Source organism: Gavia stellata, chromosome 1, assembly GCF_030936135.1.
Source record: "Gavia stellata isolate bGavSte3 chromosome 1, bGavSte3.hap2, whole genome shotgun sequence".
Taxonomy (NCBI): Eukaryota; Metazoa; Chordata; class Aves; order Gaviiformes; family Gaviidae; genus Gavia; species Gavia stellata.
Window position 1 is genome coordinate 60,285,557 of NC_082594.1, and position 14,753 is coordinate 60,300,309.

General features: G+C 38.3%; 1 protein-coding gene across 2 annotated transcripts in view; it reads right to left on the minus strand.

Moving 5' to 3' along the window:
* The window catches only part of NALCN (sodium leak channel, non-selective), a 242,430-nt gene that overhangs the window by 52,307 nt on the left and 175,370 nt on the right, over positions 1-14,753 (minus strand). For both annotated transcript variants that reach the window (XM_059825606.1, XM_059818762.1), the window contains 2 exons: positions 9,984-10,120; positions 8,103-8,244 (listed from right to left, as the gene is read on the minus strand). In XM_059825606.1, coding sequence (XP_059681589.1) covers positions 8,103-8,244; positions 9,984-10,120 — 279 coding nt within the window. The remainder of the gene's footprint in view (positions 1-8,102; positions 8,245-9,983; positions 10,121-14,753) is intronic.

Consider the following 14,753-nt stretch of genomic DNA (forward strand, 5'->3'; position numbering starts at 1 on the left):
CTGGTCTGGAAAATCTACATGTCCTTTCATAACCAAGAACCTTTTTCAAATAAGTCTGAGAATGTGGACAAGGCTAATATTAGCATACTCATAAAACCCCCAAAGACTTAAAGGGAATGATAATAGTCCATCTCAGAGACATGGAGGAGCAGCTCCAGGGGGGAGAAGAATCCCTCTCTTTTATGTCTTGTCATACTATGGTTGGGTTTTTCCCTTTGGCATATCTGAGTTTTTTTACTTTCAGCAGTTTAAAGGATAGGTTTTTCATAGAATCATGGAATGGTTTGGGTTGGAAGGGACCTTCAAAGCTCATCTAGTCCAACCCCCCCTGCAATAAGCAGGGGCATCCTCAACTATATCCGGTTGCTCAGAGCCCCGTCCAACCTGACCTTGAATGTTGCCAGGGATGGGACTTCTACAACCTCTCTGGGCAACCTGTTCCAGTGTTTCACCATCATCATGGTAAAAAATGGCTTCCTTATATCTAGTCTGAATCTACCCTCCTTTAGTTTAAAACCCTTACCCTTGTCCTATCGCAATAGGCCCTACCAAAAAGTTTGTCCCCCTCTTTCTTATAAGCCCCCTTTAAATATTGAAAGGCCACAGTAAGGTCTCCCTGGAGCCTTCTCTTCTCCAGGCTAAACAACCCCAACTCTCTCAGCCTGTTCTCATAGGAGAGGTGTTCCATCCCTCTGATCATTTTGGCAAGTGCAACCTTGGATAGGTTTGTTTTCTTTTGCTTTCTATCTTTACTTGATGCAGGAGCCAGAGGGGCCTTGGGAAAAGCTAGTAAAGGGGGCTGGGTAGATTACTTATTGCAGCCAACAGCAGGGAGGAAGTGAGGACTCCTGGCCAAGCTGATGTGGGGTTCTAATACATTCTGCTGGGTGCACTGCGATGGAGGAGAAGGTTCCACTCCACACTTTGAGTTGGGGATCTTGAGGCTCTAGGGAAGAAGGGACTGCCAGGCTGGGCTGGACTGCGAATGCAAGAAGTCTGATACGGATTGGGAGTTTCAAGTGGGAGGTAACTTGGGTTGGGGGAACAAGGAAGAACATTACTCCTGCTTGTACAAGCACATGCATATAATTCCCTTCATTAGAACAAAGTGATCACAGCTATATTTAATTGGGTCTTGTGAATGAGTCCTGTGAGTGGGTGAGGGAGACCGAAGGGATTGGAGAAGGAGATCTGGATTCCTCGGTAGGAGCAAGGAAAGGGAGAGTACAAGGCTCAAATAGAAGGGCTTTCCTGTAACCCAGCCCCTCATTGCCTCTCCCTTCACTCCAAATCAATGCATGTTCTTTTCTGTTAAAATACAGCAGCCCTAAAAATTTTGCCATGTCTGAATTTTGTTTGATTGAAGAAACAGGAAGAGTATGATCAGCCCCTTGCATTTCAATGCATCTTCACAGGCTTTGTATCAAACCCTTAAAATCTTTTAGGGCAAAATTGATGAAGTAGAAAGTTAATGCCAGAAAGAAGTACTGAATTACGGCACTTTGAAAATGGCAAAAAGTATCCAGTCCCTAGCCTCTTTTCTCTCAGAATGTAATTGAAAATTGGTCTTTTCCAGACAGAATTTTTAACATACTATATAGCGGCAAGAGTGACAAAGCAATTTAAAATCATCGGAAGCCAGAGATAGACCATAACAAGAACAGAGTCTTGTTACTATTGCAGTTCTGTCTTCTCTGCTCTGAAGGCAAACATGGTCACAAAAGTTAAACATTACCAGCTGAAATGTGTATGTGGTAAAATACTTAATGAGAAAGTGTCTTTTTCTATAAATTGATTATTTAGACACATGGACATAGGGACATTGTTACATATCCATTTTATCTGAAAATAAACAAAATATTTAAAAAATGCAAAATAGACAAAGATGTCTCCTGATTAATTTTCAGAAAACCTAAAATACATCACTGTATTTACATATATTAACTTCATTAGAAAGATCTGATGAGAACAGACATGGGACAAAAATAATCTTCTTTGAAAATCAAGACTGTAATGAGCAAGAAAATGCTGGATTCAAAAGCCATTCTCATTCCAGCAGGTAGATTGTTTTAATGATTTTTCTGAATATTATAGCTAGATAGATTTTGGCAATATCCTGTGAGTGACATAAATAGGTAAGACTGAAGCACTTGTCTGTGTTTAATTAGCAAGTGGTATATGGAAACTGAAACTGTAGGACAGAGTTTTACTCAGATACTCAGTAAAGGGAGATCAAGTTTGAATGATTTTTGTTGATACTTATACACAAAATTCTGCAAGAATTACTTCAGAAAAAATGTAGTATTTATCAGTGTTTAAAATAAATAATAATTTCTACTTGGAATTCATGTGCAATTACACTTTATTAGTTTCTGCTATATTAAAAATTAATGAGATAAAATTACTCTTTCAAATTCCTTAGAGAAAAGAATAATCGGAACACAACAGAATGCTATCGTACTTTTTGTGCCAATATTCTGCTTTGCACAACAGAATGCTCAAAATAAAGTTCAGAAGAGGTTGATTAACTTGGAACATGTTTATTACAATAAGGAATAGAAATTCTGGAAATGACAATTTATGAATAAATATTCTACCCTTGGTTCTTTTCTAAGAAAGAAAAAATACAAATAAAGTTCATGCCTGGTGATTTTCTGAAAGATATCATGGGACACTCTGTCTTCAATACTTAAAGCTATGCCTTAGAAAAGCTGAAAGGCTGTTTCCGCTTTTGCAATTACAAATACTTTCTGCAAGGAAAAGTTCTTTCAGAATACTCTCAGAATATACGTGGTTCTTCTTGCAAGAAACAGAATAGTTAATGAAAGAAGCTGAGCACAGATCAGAAAAAGACATGCTGGAACAAATTGCCAGATTAAAAAGCAACATCTTATCAAGAATAGGTAGCATGTCTCAGCAGCTCACAAATGGAGTATCTATGATGTTAACCAAACATGCATTAAAAGTTGTGGGCAATCTTGTGTGTTGAATTTGTGTGTGAAATTGTAGACAGATAAAATCATAAACTTTCCCTGAGGTGTCGAGAGACAATGATTTCTACATAAATCAGAGGGAGTTGATCTCCAAGGAAGTACTCACACCCTTCCAGGATGAGGTTTATAATTGAGTTGATGTTTGTGTTCCATCCCATCTAACTTTAATGGTTATCAGCAGGATCGTATCTGGGAATGAAGCCAAATAGCATTAAAAAAGCGGGTGCAAAGCTCAGCAGCCCACCTGCAAGGCAACATAGGTCATCATGAACATATCACCTCAGTGCTCTATTCTGTGCATCGACTCCTCAAAGAACGCAGAATCCAGCGTGAGGTCTGCTGCTTAACGTTCACAGTCCTCCATGGTAATAGCTCTGGCTACCTCCGAAATCACCTCTTACTTTCTGACCACAGCCTCCCATCATACAGGTACATTCTGCTGTAACTAGGAAATCAACGGGAAAGGCGTATGATGTGGGGAGGTCGAGCTTTCACAGGAGCTAGACCTCAATGATGGATTTTGCTCCCACAGGAAAAAGGAATGGCTACTAACTTCACTGCTTGCAGAGCTAAAACCAAAACTCATACATGTGAAAGGAAATAGAAAGGAAACAAGATGATAAAGAGGACAGAAAAGAGAAAATACATTTGCTACTATCCAATTAATGCTACAAACACAGAAATAAGAGGGTTGGCTTGTTTATATTCCTTCAATTAAATGAGAGATGCTCAAAGTCTGAATTATAAAATACATGGATATATTAAATACTCTTTTTTCTTTGTTTTGTAATTCATTCCTGCTGTGCTACTGCTGTAAACATGCACATGGGTATCTGTACCTATTGAGCCATAAGCATTTTCAAAGCTCATCCCATGAGCCTGTCAGTTTTGAGTTTTACTTTAACAGCAACGTGCTGTGTTGTGGGGCCAAAGGTAAGTAACCAGTTCAGGAGTGTCCTCCTTACAACAATTTTCTGCAGAGTTTGCTGAAAGTTGTACATTTCTTAAGAACGCAATCTGAGGTGTTTCTGTGCGCCTCTGGGTCTAGTCTTGAAGCTAAGGAGCCAAGGCCAATGCTCTACAGTCAAGTCAGCTGTATTTTACTGAACACCTGATTTGTGGTAAAACTTACAGCTCGTTTAGTTTTTTTGTCCCCTAAAACTTACTGTGACTATCCCTCAGGTTCTTGTGAGAGCCACCACAGTGAGATGTCCTTATTTTCTGCCAACTTCCTTACTTCTCATCCACCCACTCACACAAAAATTATCTGTTTCCATATTTCATCCAGTTCTTCTGTCCAAGAATTTACTGAAATATTGGTTAGCTAAGGAAATTCCCAGCATACCGTGAATAATTTTCAGAGAAATGTGGAAATATAAAAGAACACTTCCCTCTCTGTCTCTAAAACTCCCCTTCACCCACATCTACAATGTTAATTTAATACCATAACTCCTCTTTTCATTTTTTACCCTTTCCACAGATACTTTTTCCATTAATTTTGTAACAGCACTGTCTCCTTATATTTGCACTTTTTCTGAGCAGTCTTCCTTCTTTCACCAGAAAGCACCTTCATGTTACTTTCTACTACAACAGGGGTATCCTCACCAACCTTGACAGTCCTTGTTTCTCTAATTAGACCCAGCGCTCTTCAACTCATGGCCTGCAGACCAATCAGGGTAGAATAGCTCATCATGCAGTGGAGGAGGTCTGGGGCAAGATCAATGGGTTTAAGAAAATTTGCTCAGCAGGATCTCAAACAGAGAGCAAAGAATGACTATCCCGCACTTCCAGCAGTGTTAAGTTCAGAGAACTCCAGAGAATCCCAGACTTTCACACAAAGTTACAGATAATCATCAACAATTCAAGCAAAGCTGCTAAGCTCCCTATCAAGCAACCATATCTGCGATAGCCCAGGTGTTGCTGGCATTGGATGTAGAAGAATGAATGTGGCATGGTCTTATCGCTCTCTACAATTACCTGAAAGGAGGTTGCAGAGAGGTGGGTGTTGGTCTCTTCTCCCAAGTGACTAGCAACAGGACAAGAGGAAATGGCCTCAAATTGCACCAGGGGAGATTTAGACTGGATATTAGGAAGAATTTCTTTACTGAGAGAGTGGTGAAGCACTGGACCAGGCTGCCCAGGCAGGTGGTGGAGTCACCATCCCTGGAGGTGTTCAAGGAACCTGTGGACGTGGCATTGTGGGACGTGGTTTAGTGGGCATGGTGGTGTTGGGTTGATGATTGGCCTTGATGATCTAACAGGTCTTTTCCAACCTTAGTGATTCTGTGATACTGTGATTCTTTGATTGGGCATTTAGGTATTTAAAAGTAATTTTTTATATTAGTGTTTGATTAGTTTATTACTTTGATAATAGTTTAGAAATCTCTGGAGCTCACAGACTTGACTAGAAAAAAGGAGTATAGCAGAGAAATCTGTTTTCCAAACTTGTTCTTTTGATTCAGCATAGATGAAAATAATTTCAAACCGATTGTCGTCATGGTTATGGGTAATACATACAAATAAAGAAATTTTTCAATTCTTTTGAGAAGGTAAAATACCTTAAAATAAAAAAGAATGCAATGAAAATCAACTCCCCTTTTACAACTTAATACTTCTTTTCAAGGAAGTAGGTAATTATTACACTGAAAAGACTTACTAAACCCATTATGTAAGAGAATGAAAAACCATTTGCTTTATTGATCATCACAAATTATGGGTCAGATAGATTGATTTTGAACACAAAACCAACACCATGTACATATAGTTGCAGAATTTTAGAGAAAGAAAAAAAGAATGTTGCTGAATTGGAAATAAGGAAGTGTATGTATTAAGTACTTCCTATCACTTCAGCAGAAGTGGAACGCAGAAATACTGATGTAAGTCCAGGAGAAAATGGAGGAACTAGACACAGTTCAGCCACCATAAAGGAAGAAAGAGTCAAATCTGCTAGCAGACTTCCACCTTTTGATTCCACCCTATTTTTTTTCATCAACTACAATGCAAAAAAGATGTGAAAAGTTTCTGAAGCCATCACGCTGCTATCAGGAGCAGTGGGACTGCATCCTACTAGGCACTGAGATCAGTAAAATGTTTGGTCAGATTTCTTTTTTTACAAAGAAAAGAAAAGTATGCATGCAAGGTTTGTATTTAAGTGCAACCAGCCATTCCAAGCTTGTTTTAAGGATACGGTATTTTTAAGAAGATTTGTTCATACAAAAGTGAGGTTGCCTTGGCAACTGTAACTATAGAAAGCCAGAATAATTACTTTCACAAAATCCTTCCTAGTGCTTTCTCCCTCTTAATAAGAATGTGTAAATACCTTGTTTTAAGCTACATTTATCAGATATATTACTCATCATTGATTCTACCCTTGAGGCATGGGAATCCAAAAGCGTGTGCTTAAAGCAGGTTGAATAGTGCAAAACCAATTTGCAAACACTTATTTCCACTAAAAAATGAAAGTCAGATCATGCATATTTGCTCTTGGAGGGAAGTGAAAATTTGAAAAGAATGCAGCATTCTGTTTTCATATTGCAAGATCTCATTGAATAAACTGTGCCATGTATTCATCTGTCTTCAAACACAATAAGGATTCACTTTTGTGAACAGCAGGCAGAAGGAATTAAGATTGCAATTTAATATACTTAAACTGTATCCATGTAAACAGATCTACTGAATCATTGCACAGCTCTGTGTTGCATACTGTGGACTAATCTGTGTGGCTCGGACGAGTTTATAGTCTCTGTTCATCTCTTCATTACATGGTAGAAATGTACTCTGATTTCCCTTGCACACTGTTTGAGGTCCATCATTAGCGATACTTGGCATAGTTCTGCTGACCCCTAGGCTTGTCATTTAATAACTTATCCAATTTTTCTGCTGTGCTTGTTAGAGCAGATGATGTCCATTTAGGCTTGATTCCTTCCTATGACCTTCCTTGTCTGATAAATAATATTTTACCACAGATCTCCCTCTCTGGACATGCTGTTCAGCTTTGGCTTATTGATGCCATAGAATACATTGGCCACAGGAATGGGTTCTTGCACTGAAATAGGGATGGAGATTAACAGTAGTTTGCAAATTGCCTCTTTTCATTCATTATCAGAAGAGTATTGTTTTCCCCAACTCTGCTTCCTGCCTGTATGAATGCTGTTATAGCTGCAAACCACATACTAGGAAAGCCAGAGTTACACTGTGTAGCTAAGTATGTACCCTCTTTGTTTTTCTTGGCTGTGATTCTGTGACTTAAAATGTATTTACAAACCCTTGATGTTAATATTCAAACAGCATTTGAGCACCCTGTTATGAATACTGAAAGGACTTTTGTCTGTTAAAATGTCACTAAGAAGTTACATAATATTACACGTGATCAAGAAGTGATATCAGTGTAGATGCCACTAGAAATATAGGAAACCAGTACCTTCCATGACACATATGAAGATTTCTTCTGACCCTCTAGTTTTGCAAAGTGCCAGAAGTCACACACATTTACTTATGCTGCAGCATTGTCATCGTCATTCCAAGCAGTCCTGATATTTTTCAAATCCAGCCATCCATGCCAGTCCAGCTGGGAGACTAGCAGCATTTAACACAACGGGTCTCAAATATGTGTTCAGCATCTGTTTTATAGTGATTCCAAGGCCTACAGAGAGGCTAACGTCCTCTAAATAATCAGAATAATTCTTAAATTTTCACTCATCTCCAGTGCTTACACAGAGACCGTGCTTCAGTGAAGTGCATTTTCAACGTTGTAACAGTATCAAGACATTCAAAAATCCAATGTGATATTCTCAAACTTTAATTTTCCACTAGCTTCTCAGTGATTAACAGCAAGACTAGTTAAAAAAACCTAGCTTCGTAAGATGGATGCATGGAACAAAATTATGTATCAAATTCTGAATTTTGAAGTCAAAGGAGACAGGAAAATTTAAACCAAATGAGGATCTGCTGTGATGTCTGTTTTAATCTAAATTAAATATAGCCTTTTAGCCTGTGTTCAGTCATCCTTGCTTGTGTTCACTTTTATGTAGTTTGACAAACTGAATAATCTGAGGACTTTCCTCACAATACTCAAGGAAAGACATATACTGCCCTATACTCTTGATTTACCTTTTGATCAATATATTTGTTTTCTTCAATTGCTGATCTTTTAGAGTGGTCACATGAGGAAGAAGACGCTGAAGGAAGTCTTCGCAGCAAACAGCTGGTATCTTGTTGCTGGCGATCAATAAACTGCTTCATAAAACTTTCCCTTGCGAACAAATAGAAGATATTGATGGATTAAAAACCCAGGAAGAGTTAATATTTGGTTTTCTTTATGATGCATCACAACTCATTAGTGCTAAGATGGATAAACAACAAGAACAAGTTGTACTGGGCTAAAGATGTATAAATGGACAGAGAGCTGAAACAACTGATAAAACTGAAATTCGTTTATTAAAGAAATCCATAACTGAATTGAGAGGTGGGTGGCTTGCATGTAGCTTCAAAGAAAATAATTTTATTAATTTTAATAATAATTCTTTTATTTATTTATTTATCAGTTTAAGCACTAAATATTTGAAGTGCCTTTTGCAGTTTTCAACTCTTTTGAGCTCATTAAACAGCGAGTTGTCACTTTAATGTAAATCAAACGCTGATATAATCCAAAAGAAACATACTCTCTGCAAGAAATTATTTCTTCAAGATTTCAAACAACATCTGTTCATATAACTGCTTTGAATGCCAGTATTAAGGCTCTTCAGCAATTCTCTGTCTCACGTATGCCACGTTTAAAACACAGAAACATTTCTGTTTACAACAAATGTACATTTATCTTGCTGCATTTCAGTTCAGTAGAGTTGCCCTATTTTCAGTGTAAATTGACTATGTCAAAACTAATTTTTATCTGGAGAGATAGTTCTACATAGTACAATAGCTTAAGATTTAAAGATATGATTTGCTAGTGATAGTTTGAAGTCTGTTTCAGTAGCTAGCATGATCACATATTAATCTAGAGTATGCTGGGAAAACCATAGCTAGAAAGAAATACCAAAAAAGACTAAGCCTAGGAGAAGAACGCCCTCAATATATAACCAAAAAGTATTTTGGTATTGAAAGCAAAATATCTATGACTGCTTCCTTGAGGTTTGGAAGGTTGTTTTTCCTGACCCTTCTGAGCAGCTTTATTCCCTTCATTCAGCTAAGATGATACAAACAGGTCAAACCACTTGCATTAGCCTCCTTGTGGGTTTAATCAAAAGAAATGTAGCCTCAGGAGACCCAGAACAATGACAGATGTCTTTCACAACATCCTCTCTCCCGGCTTGTGCTCTGTGGGAATACTGGAATCGGCATGGCCAGAGGGCCTCTTTGGCCAGCCTGTGCTGTTTCAGCGGTCTTAGCAGCCTGTATGTGCTACAGCAGCCCTTTGATTTCTTTAAGCTGTTTTTGGGACCACGCCAAGAATAACTGTACTGTAACTGATGATCTAGTAGCCAACTGAGGGTCTGATCCTTTGTCAAGGAGAGTTTTACAGGAAAGTGGTAACTATGCAAATCCAAAGAGGGGACAAGGTCATCACAGCCTAACTAACACAGGATGGCCTGTGTTACTCCCTCTAATGATTTGCTGCCAGCTGATCTTATCTTTAAAAAGCTACATGAGAATTGATTAGACTGCTAGCTGTCTATGTCAGCCAAGAATCTAAAATCCAAATGGGAGTCAAGAAACACCACGCTTTTCAATCATATTGCACTTGTGTCAGTTCTGGTCAATCTAGTTGCTTTCATGAATATGTTACAAAGAATACTAGGATTTTTTTTTTTTGGGAAGTAAAAATGAGGTAAAACCAAAATGTCACCTCCTTTCAATGCCAATGTTAATTCTCTTTCACTTCTGATTTTCTGAACTATCTGCCTAATCCACAATCAAACCAGTTGTTACACATTTTGGGTGCTATGTGGCACCAGACAGGTTTATAGCATACTAGAAATGAAAATATTTCAATACCTTATTTTTGGAACTGTGAAATCTGAAGGAAGCTTGGAGATTTTCACCATTTGTGGCCTGTTTGGAAATTTTTCAAAGATGCGTAGACGCAATGGAAGCTTCTCCTTTGTATCTGCATTTGCTTCACTTTGCTTTAGCTGAAAACAAGGATATGAAAAAAATGATAGAAAGGGAAATTTTGCTCTGTAATATCCCAGCTTTGTTTTTCAGAATCCAAATAATAACGGCAATCATATAAAGAAACAGAAGATGGCAGCAAAGAACTACAGAGGGTAAATTTGATACTTGGGAGTTTATTGATCTGCTTGTGCTAGAAGCTGACAAATACCTAACAATACCATGCCTTTAACTGAAAGTCATAAAATCGGAGGATTGCTAATAATTTTAATTTTAAAATACAAAGCATGTTAGTGTCCTATTCAATATGCTTATTTCTATGTTTTCTTCACAGATCCCTAACACTTTATCAAGCAAATAAACATCCATGATCTTTTCTTATTAGGCACAACTTTCTGAATATATATTAACTGCTCTTTGATATTCCGATAGAAAATAGCATATTAAAAGGGAGCAATTTTAAAGAAATCCAGCTCTCAGATCATGAAAATAACAGGAAAACTGCATTTAGATGAGTATTATAAGTAGTAACAAATGACTCAAAAGAATCCATCTACACCAGCAATTCTGATACTGAGCTGCAGCAAATCACATAACAAATGTTGCATTTATAAGTATCCACAAACAGTGATTCCATGGAATATCACACATCTAAGTACAGAAAAGGCATATCCATCTACCTATGTGGACAGATGATGGCTACATCTAATGATATAAGATAAAAAAGATATGATATGGAGATACGATTCCTGAATTCTAATTACTTCATGTAGCAATTCAGTTGTGTCATTGCAACAAAATACCAAGTCAAAAAGAATCAGTGAAATTCATTTTTACATTTATTTTAAATGGTAGGTGTATTGCATACTATTTCAATAAGCATAAATCTAATTGAGATTATTTCAATTCTCTTTCTCCCACCTGCTTGTGAGCACAGGCTTAGAAGCTCACATTTTAAAACAGATTTTCACCATCAGCACCTTCAGGGAATACTGCTGATAGATATCAGCTATAGATTTTTAGCAGGGGGAATTGCCCAGGAAGTTGAATGGAGCTTTAACTCTCATTTGCACTGCCTAGTGAAATGCATGCTCCCACAGCATGCTATAGAAGAAGAACTGCTCTGCTGCAATGTCATGCTATCAGCAACATCACCACTTCCAGTCATAGTACAGCTTAAACCAAAAATCAATTCATATTCAGTTGGATATAAGTTGTCATGTGGACTGAAAACTGTTTGAAGAGCTACAAACAAAGACCAATGACTAATGGTAAAGCACTGAGTCAGAATAGAAGGGGAACATTGCATAAACCTGTATTATGTCCAGTCCTATTTAATTTCTTCATTAATGATCCTTAAAAGGAAGAAATTATGACATTAATGAAATTCACTTGATATTAACATGTGAAGAGTTGCAAATACCACAGCAGACAAGGAAAAGGACAGACTTAGAAATAGGGGCAGGGAGTAACAGACTGAAAAAATTCTAGAGCAAGAATAAGAGCAGAAACTAAACAAGAACTTGTACTTCAATACAGCATCAAAAGGCCAATTTGGCCATCAATTACATTAACAACCAAAGGCTATGCTCACAACCATTCTCTGTTGGTTAGACATTATATAGTTTTAGAAAATGGTACAGAATTCCACAGCTCCTCTCCATGTTGCTTTGAAGAGATCATACTTGGGTATGCATTCACTTCTAAACACCATTTTATCAGTCTCACACTGACAAGCCAAAATAGTGTAAAAGACAGCCATGAAAACCACGGGAGAGCTACATAAACCAATTGGGGCAAGGGAGAATAAAGGAGAGAAAAACTAAAGGGGCCCAATATTTATACTACATCTACCATTACTGATAATAAAGTAAGGGGAGGGGGGACAATGTAAATTTATGTAAGAAATATTTGAAAACAAATTATTTCAAGAATATAATAGAGTACCCCAAATGTATGAATGAGAGGATGAAATTAAGAAAGGGAATTCTTAGGCTGAGAATATAGATTACTATCCTTACAGGGAAATCTCTGAGTGTTCAGCGAGGTCTCTAGGGGGAAGTGCCTCATCGTTTCAAATTCAGACGAGACAGAACCTTTGAAATGCCAGAGTACTGCAGAAAGAAATCCCTCCCTGACAAAGAAATGAATTGGATAGTCTAACAGGGCTTTTCTGCAACATTGTGCTGTTGAAAAGCTTTGGGGAGGGGTAATTTTTAGAGGGAAAAAAGGTTTCCAGTTTCTGCTGGTTTGCTTTTTAATAAGAAATCATTGCATAAAGATGCAGATTTTGGCGTGGACAAACCATGTCTTATACAGCTATGAACTCGTATTTGCAAAAGTCAGTCTATACAGAATAGAGAGCATATGATAGATTGCAATGTTGTCTGAAGCCTCAGTGCAAAACAGATCAGGGACAGCTTGGAAAATGGAAACTGTATAGTTCAAAAGGCAGGCAAAGGGACAGCAATAACCCCTGTCTAAACAGGAGAATGATTCAAGATAGGCTTTTAAATAACCTAAAGTCAAAGCAGTTCTACAGAATATCTCCAATTACTCATGCTGTGATAATATTACATATTGGGGAGCACGAGGCATTTAGCTTCACTGAGTTCTTCTCTATGCACTTAGGGTGTAATTGTTGCTCCACATGACATACATCCTGTTTTGTATTGCTGCTTAAAACCTTTACATTTCAACTTTCTTTACCATATAACAAACACTTATATTTTTAAAGGTACAAGATTATGTTGAAATGTGGCAATGATGTTGCAGAGTATTTCTAGTAACAGCTAAACCCAAAATAAAATATCAGGATATTTTATCTATGATTTTAAATTTTATTTATTATTATTACTATTGTCAAGGAAATGCACACTGGTCTGATTTGCTCTGTATGGCCCTCGATCTCCAGCTTCAAAGACCCTCCTGGCAGCAGTTCACCAACATTTTGTCAGCCTGGCCTGGCTAAATTCTCTTGTGGCTGCTAGAACGGTTCCTGTAAAGCCATAGAAGGAATTTCTGTCTATTTCCACTATTTCCATGGTGCTTGAGTTTACAGGGGCAGATTTAATGGCACAATACATACAGTACAACTGTCAGCTCTGAACCTAGATCAGAAGAACTTATCCAAATAGTACATAAATGGTGAGGAATGTCAGAGAGAAAATCTTAATCTGGGATTCCAATGGTAGCTTGAATATGTTCAGATATGGGTCCCTGAAATCCAAGCTCTCCCTGATCTGTTCACATAATTGTCTTAGAACAATACAAAACACAGTTGTGAAAGAGGCAGACATATTGGTGAAGAGAGCGTATTTGTGGGTTTTTTTCTCCCAGAAAGGTGTTATGGCCATGTCTCCATTTGGTTCGGAGCAGTTTGAAGTGAATCCTCCAATCATCAGTACTTGCTGTTTGCTGGTTTAGTTTATGAGCTGTGTTGGTAAGCAAAACAGATTCTTCTTGGAGGAAACAAAACCCCAAGCTCCACCTTGGTTACACACAAATGGACTCCAGGCACTGAGACTGACGTAAGGATCAGAACCAATGACCAGTCCTTAGGGTGGCTTCAAACCCCATGTGTGATGACGCATGTAGCCCAATGTGAGACCGAATCTCTTCTGAAGCAAAACCCTCCGAACTGCAAGCATTGTAAATGCAGTGGCAGCAACTGCTTCATTGCACTGAGTCTCTCCCATAGCACAGCCCAGGCATTAATGCGGGATGATCTCATTCATACTACTTAATGCAGCTTCAGCTGTAAATTTCTTTGTGACCTCAAGGCTTCCTTACAAAAAGGTGATTGCTAAAACCACCTTTAGCATAATTAAGATCTGGGTCCTTAAAACTGAAGAGAACCTGTAAGTGGTTGTCCTAAACACACACAGTAGCATGAATGATGGTGAAACTGGAAGACTAGGGTAGAGGCAGGGGGAATAAAAGAGACAGCAGGTAATGACTAGTGAGAAAAAGGGGCAGGGTTAGCTCTTTAACGCAAACACACCCTGGCTGTGGTCAGACAATTGTGCTGGGATGGTCAGAAAAGTAACCACTGACCCGCTGGAGATAGCAGCCTTACCACGGGAAGCTGGCATCTCCCATGTAACCAGTCTGGTCTCACCAGGCCAACAGAGCCACACCATGAGACTATTCACAAATCATCCCACTTCTGCCAGCTACTAAAGCTTTCTCATCTGTGTTTCAGAAATAAAAGGGTTCACATTTAAAAATTTTAAAAAATATGCTATATTACAGTACTTGAGCCACACAGTATACACAGTGATATGTAGAACCTGAAGAGAAGAGTAAGGCAATAAATGGTGGTTCTTAATTTTTTTATCTTAAAACATTGCAATACTATAGTCACCCAGATATTAATCACTTCAAGCATGGTCAGGGCAAAAGTAGTGAGTTCTTTTAAAGTGCATACTGCAACTTCTTTGATAGCAGTGACTGGAGAGTTGCTGAAAAAGTATTGAAGTGTTGGAGTGAGACAAGCAGCAGGACCTGATTAGGAGGGCTGCTTAGGTTCCCACAGTCCCTCCCTACATTCACCAGAAGAGATATGCCACAGTGCACTTCAGATCTTCAGGTGAATGCAGGGCAGCATCACGCCTGCCCTCCAGCCTACATCCCCTTATACAAAGCAGGATG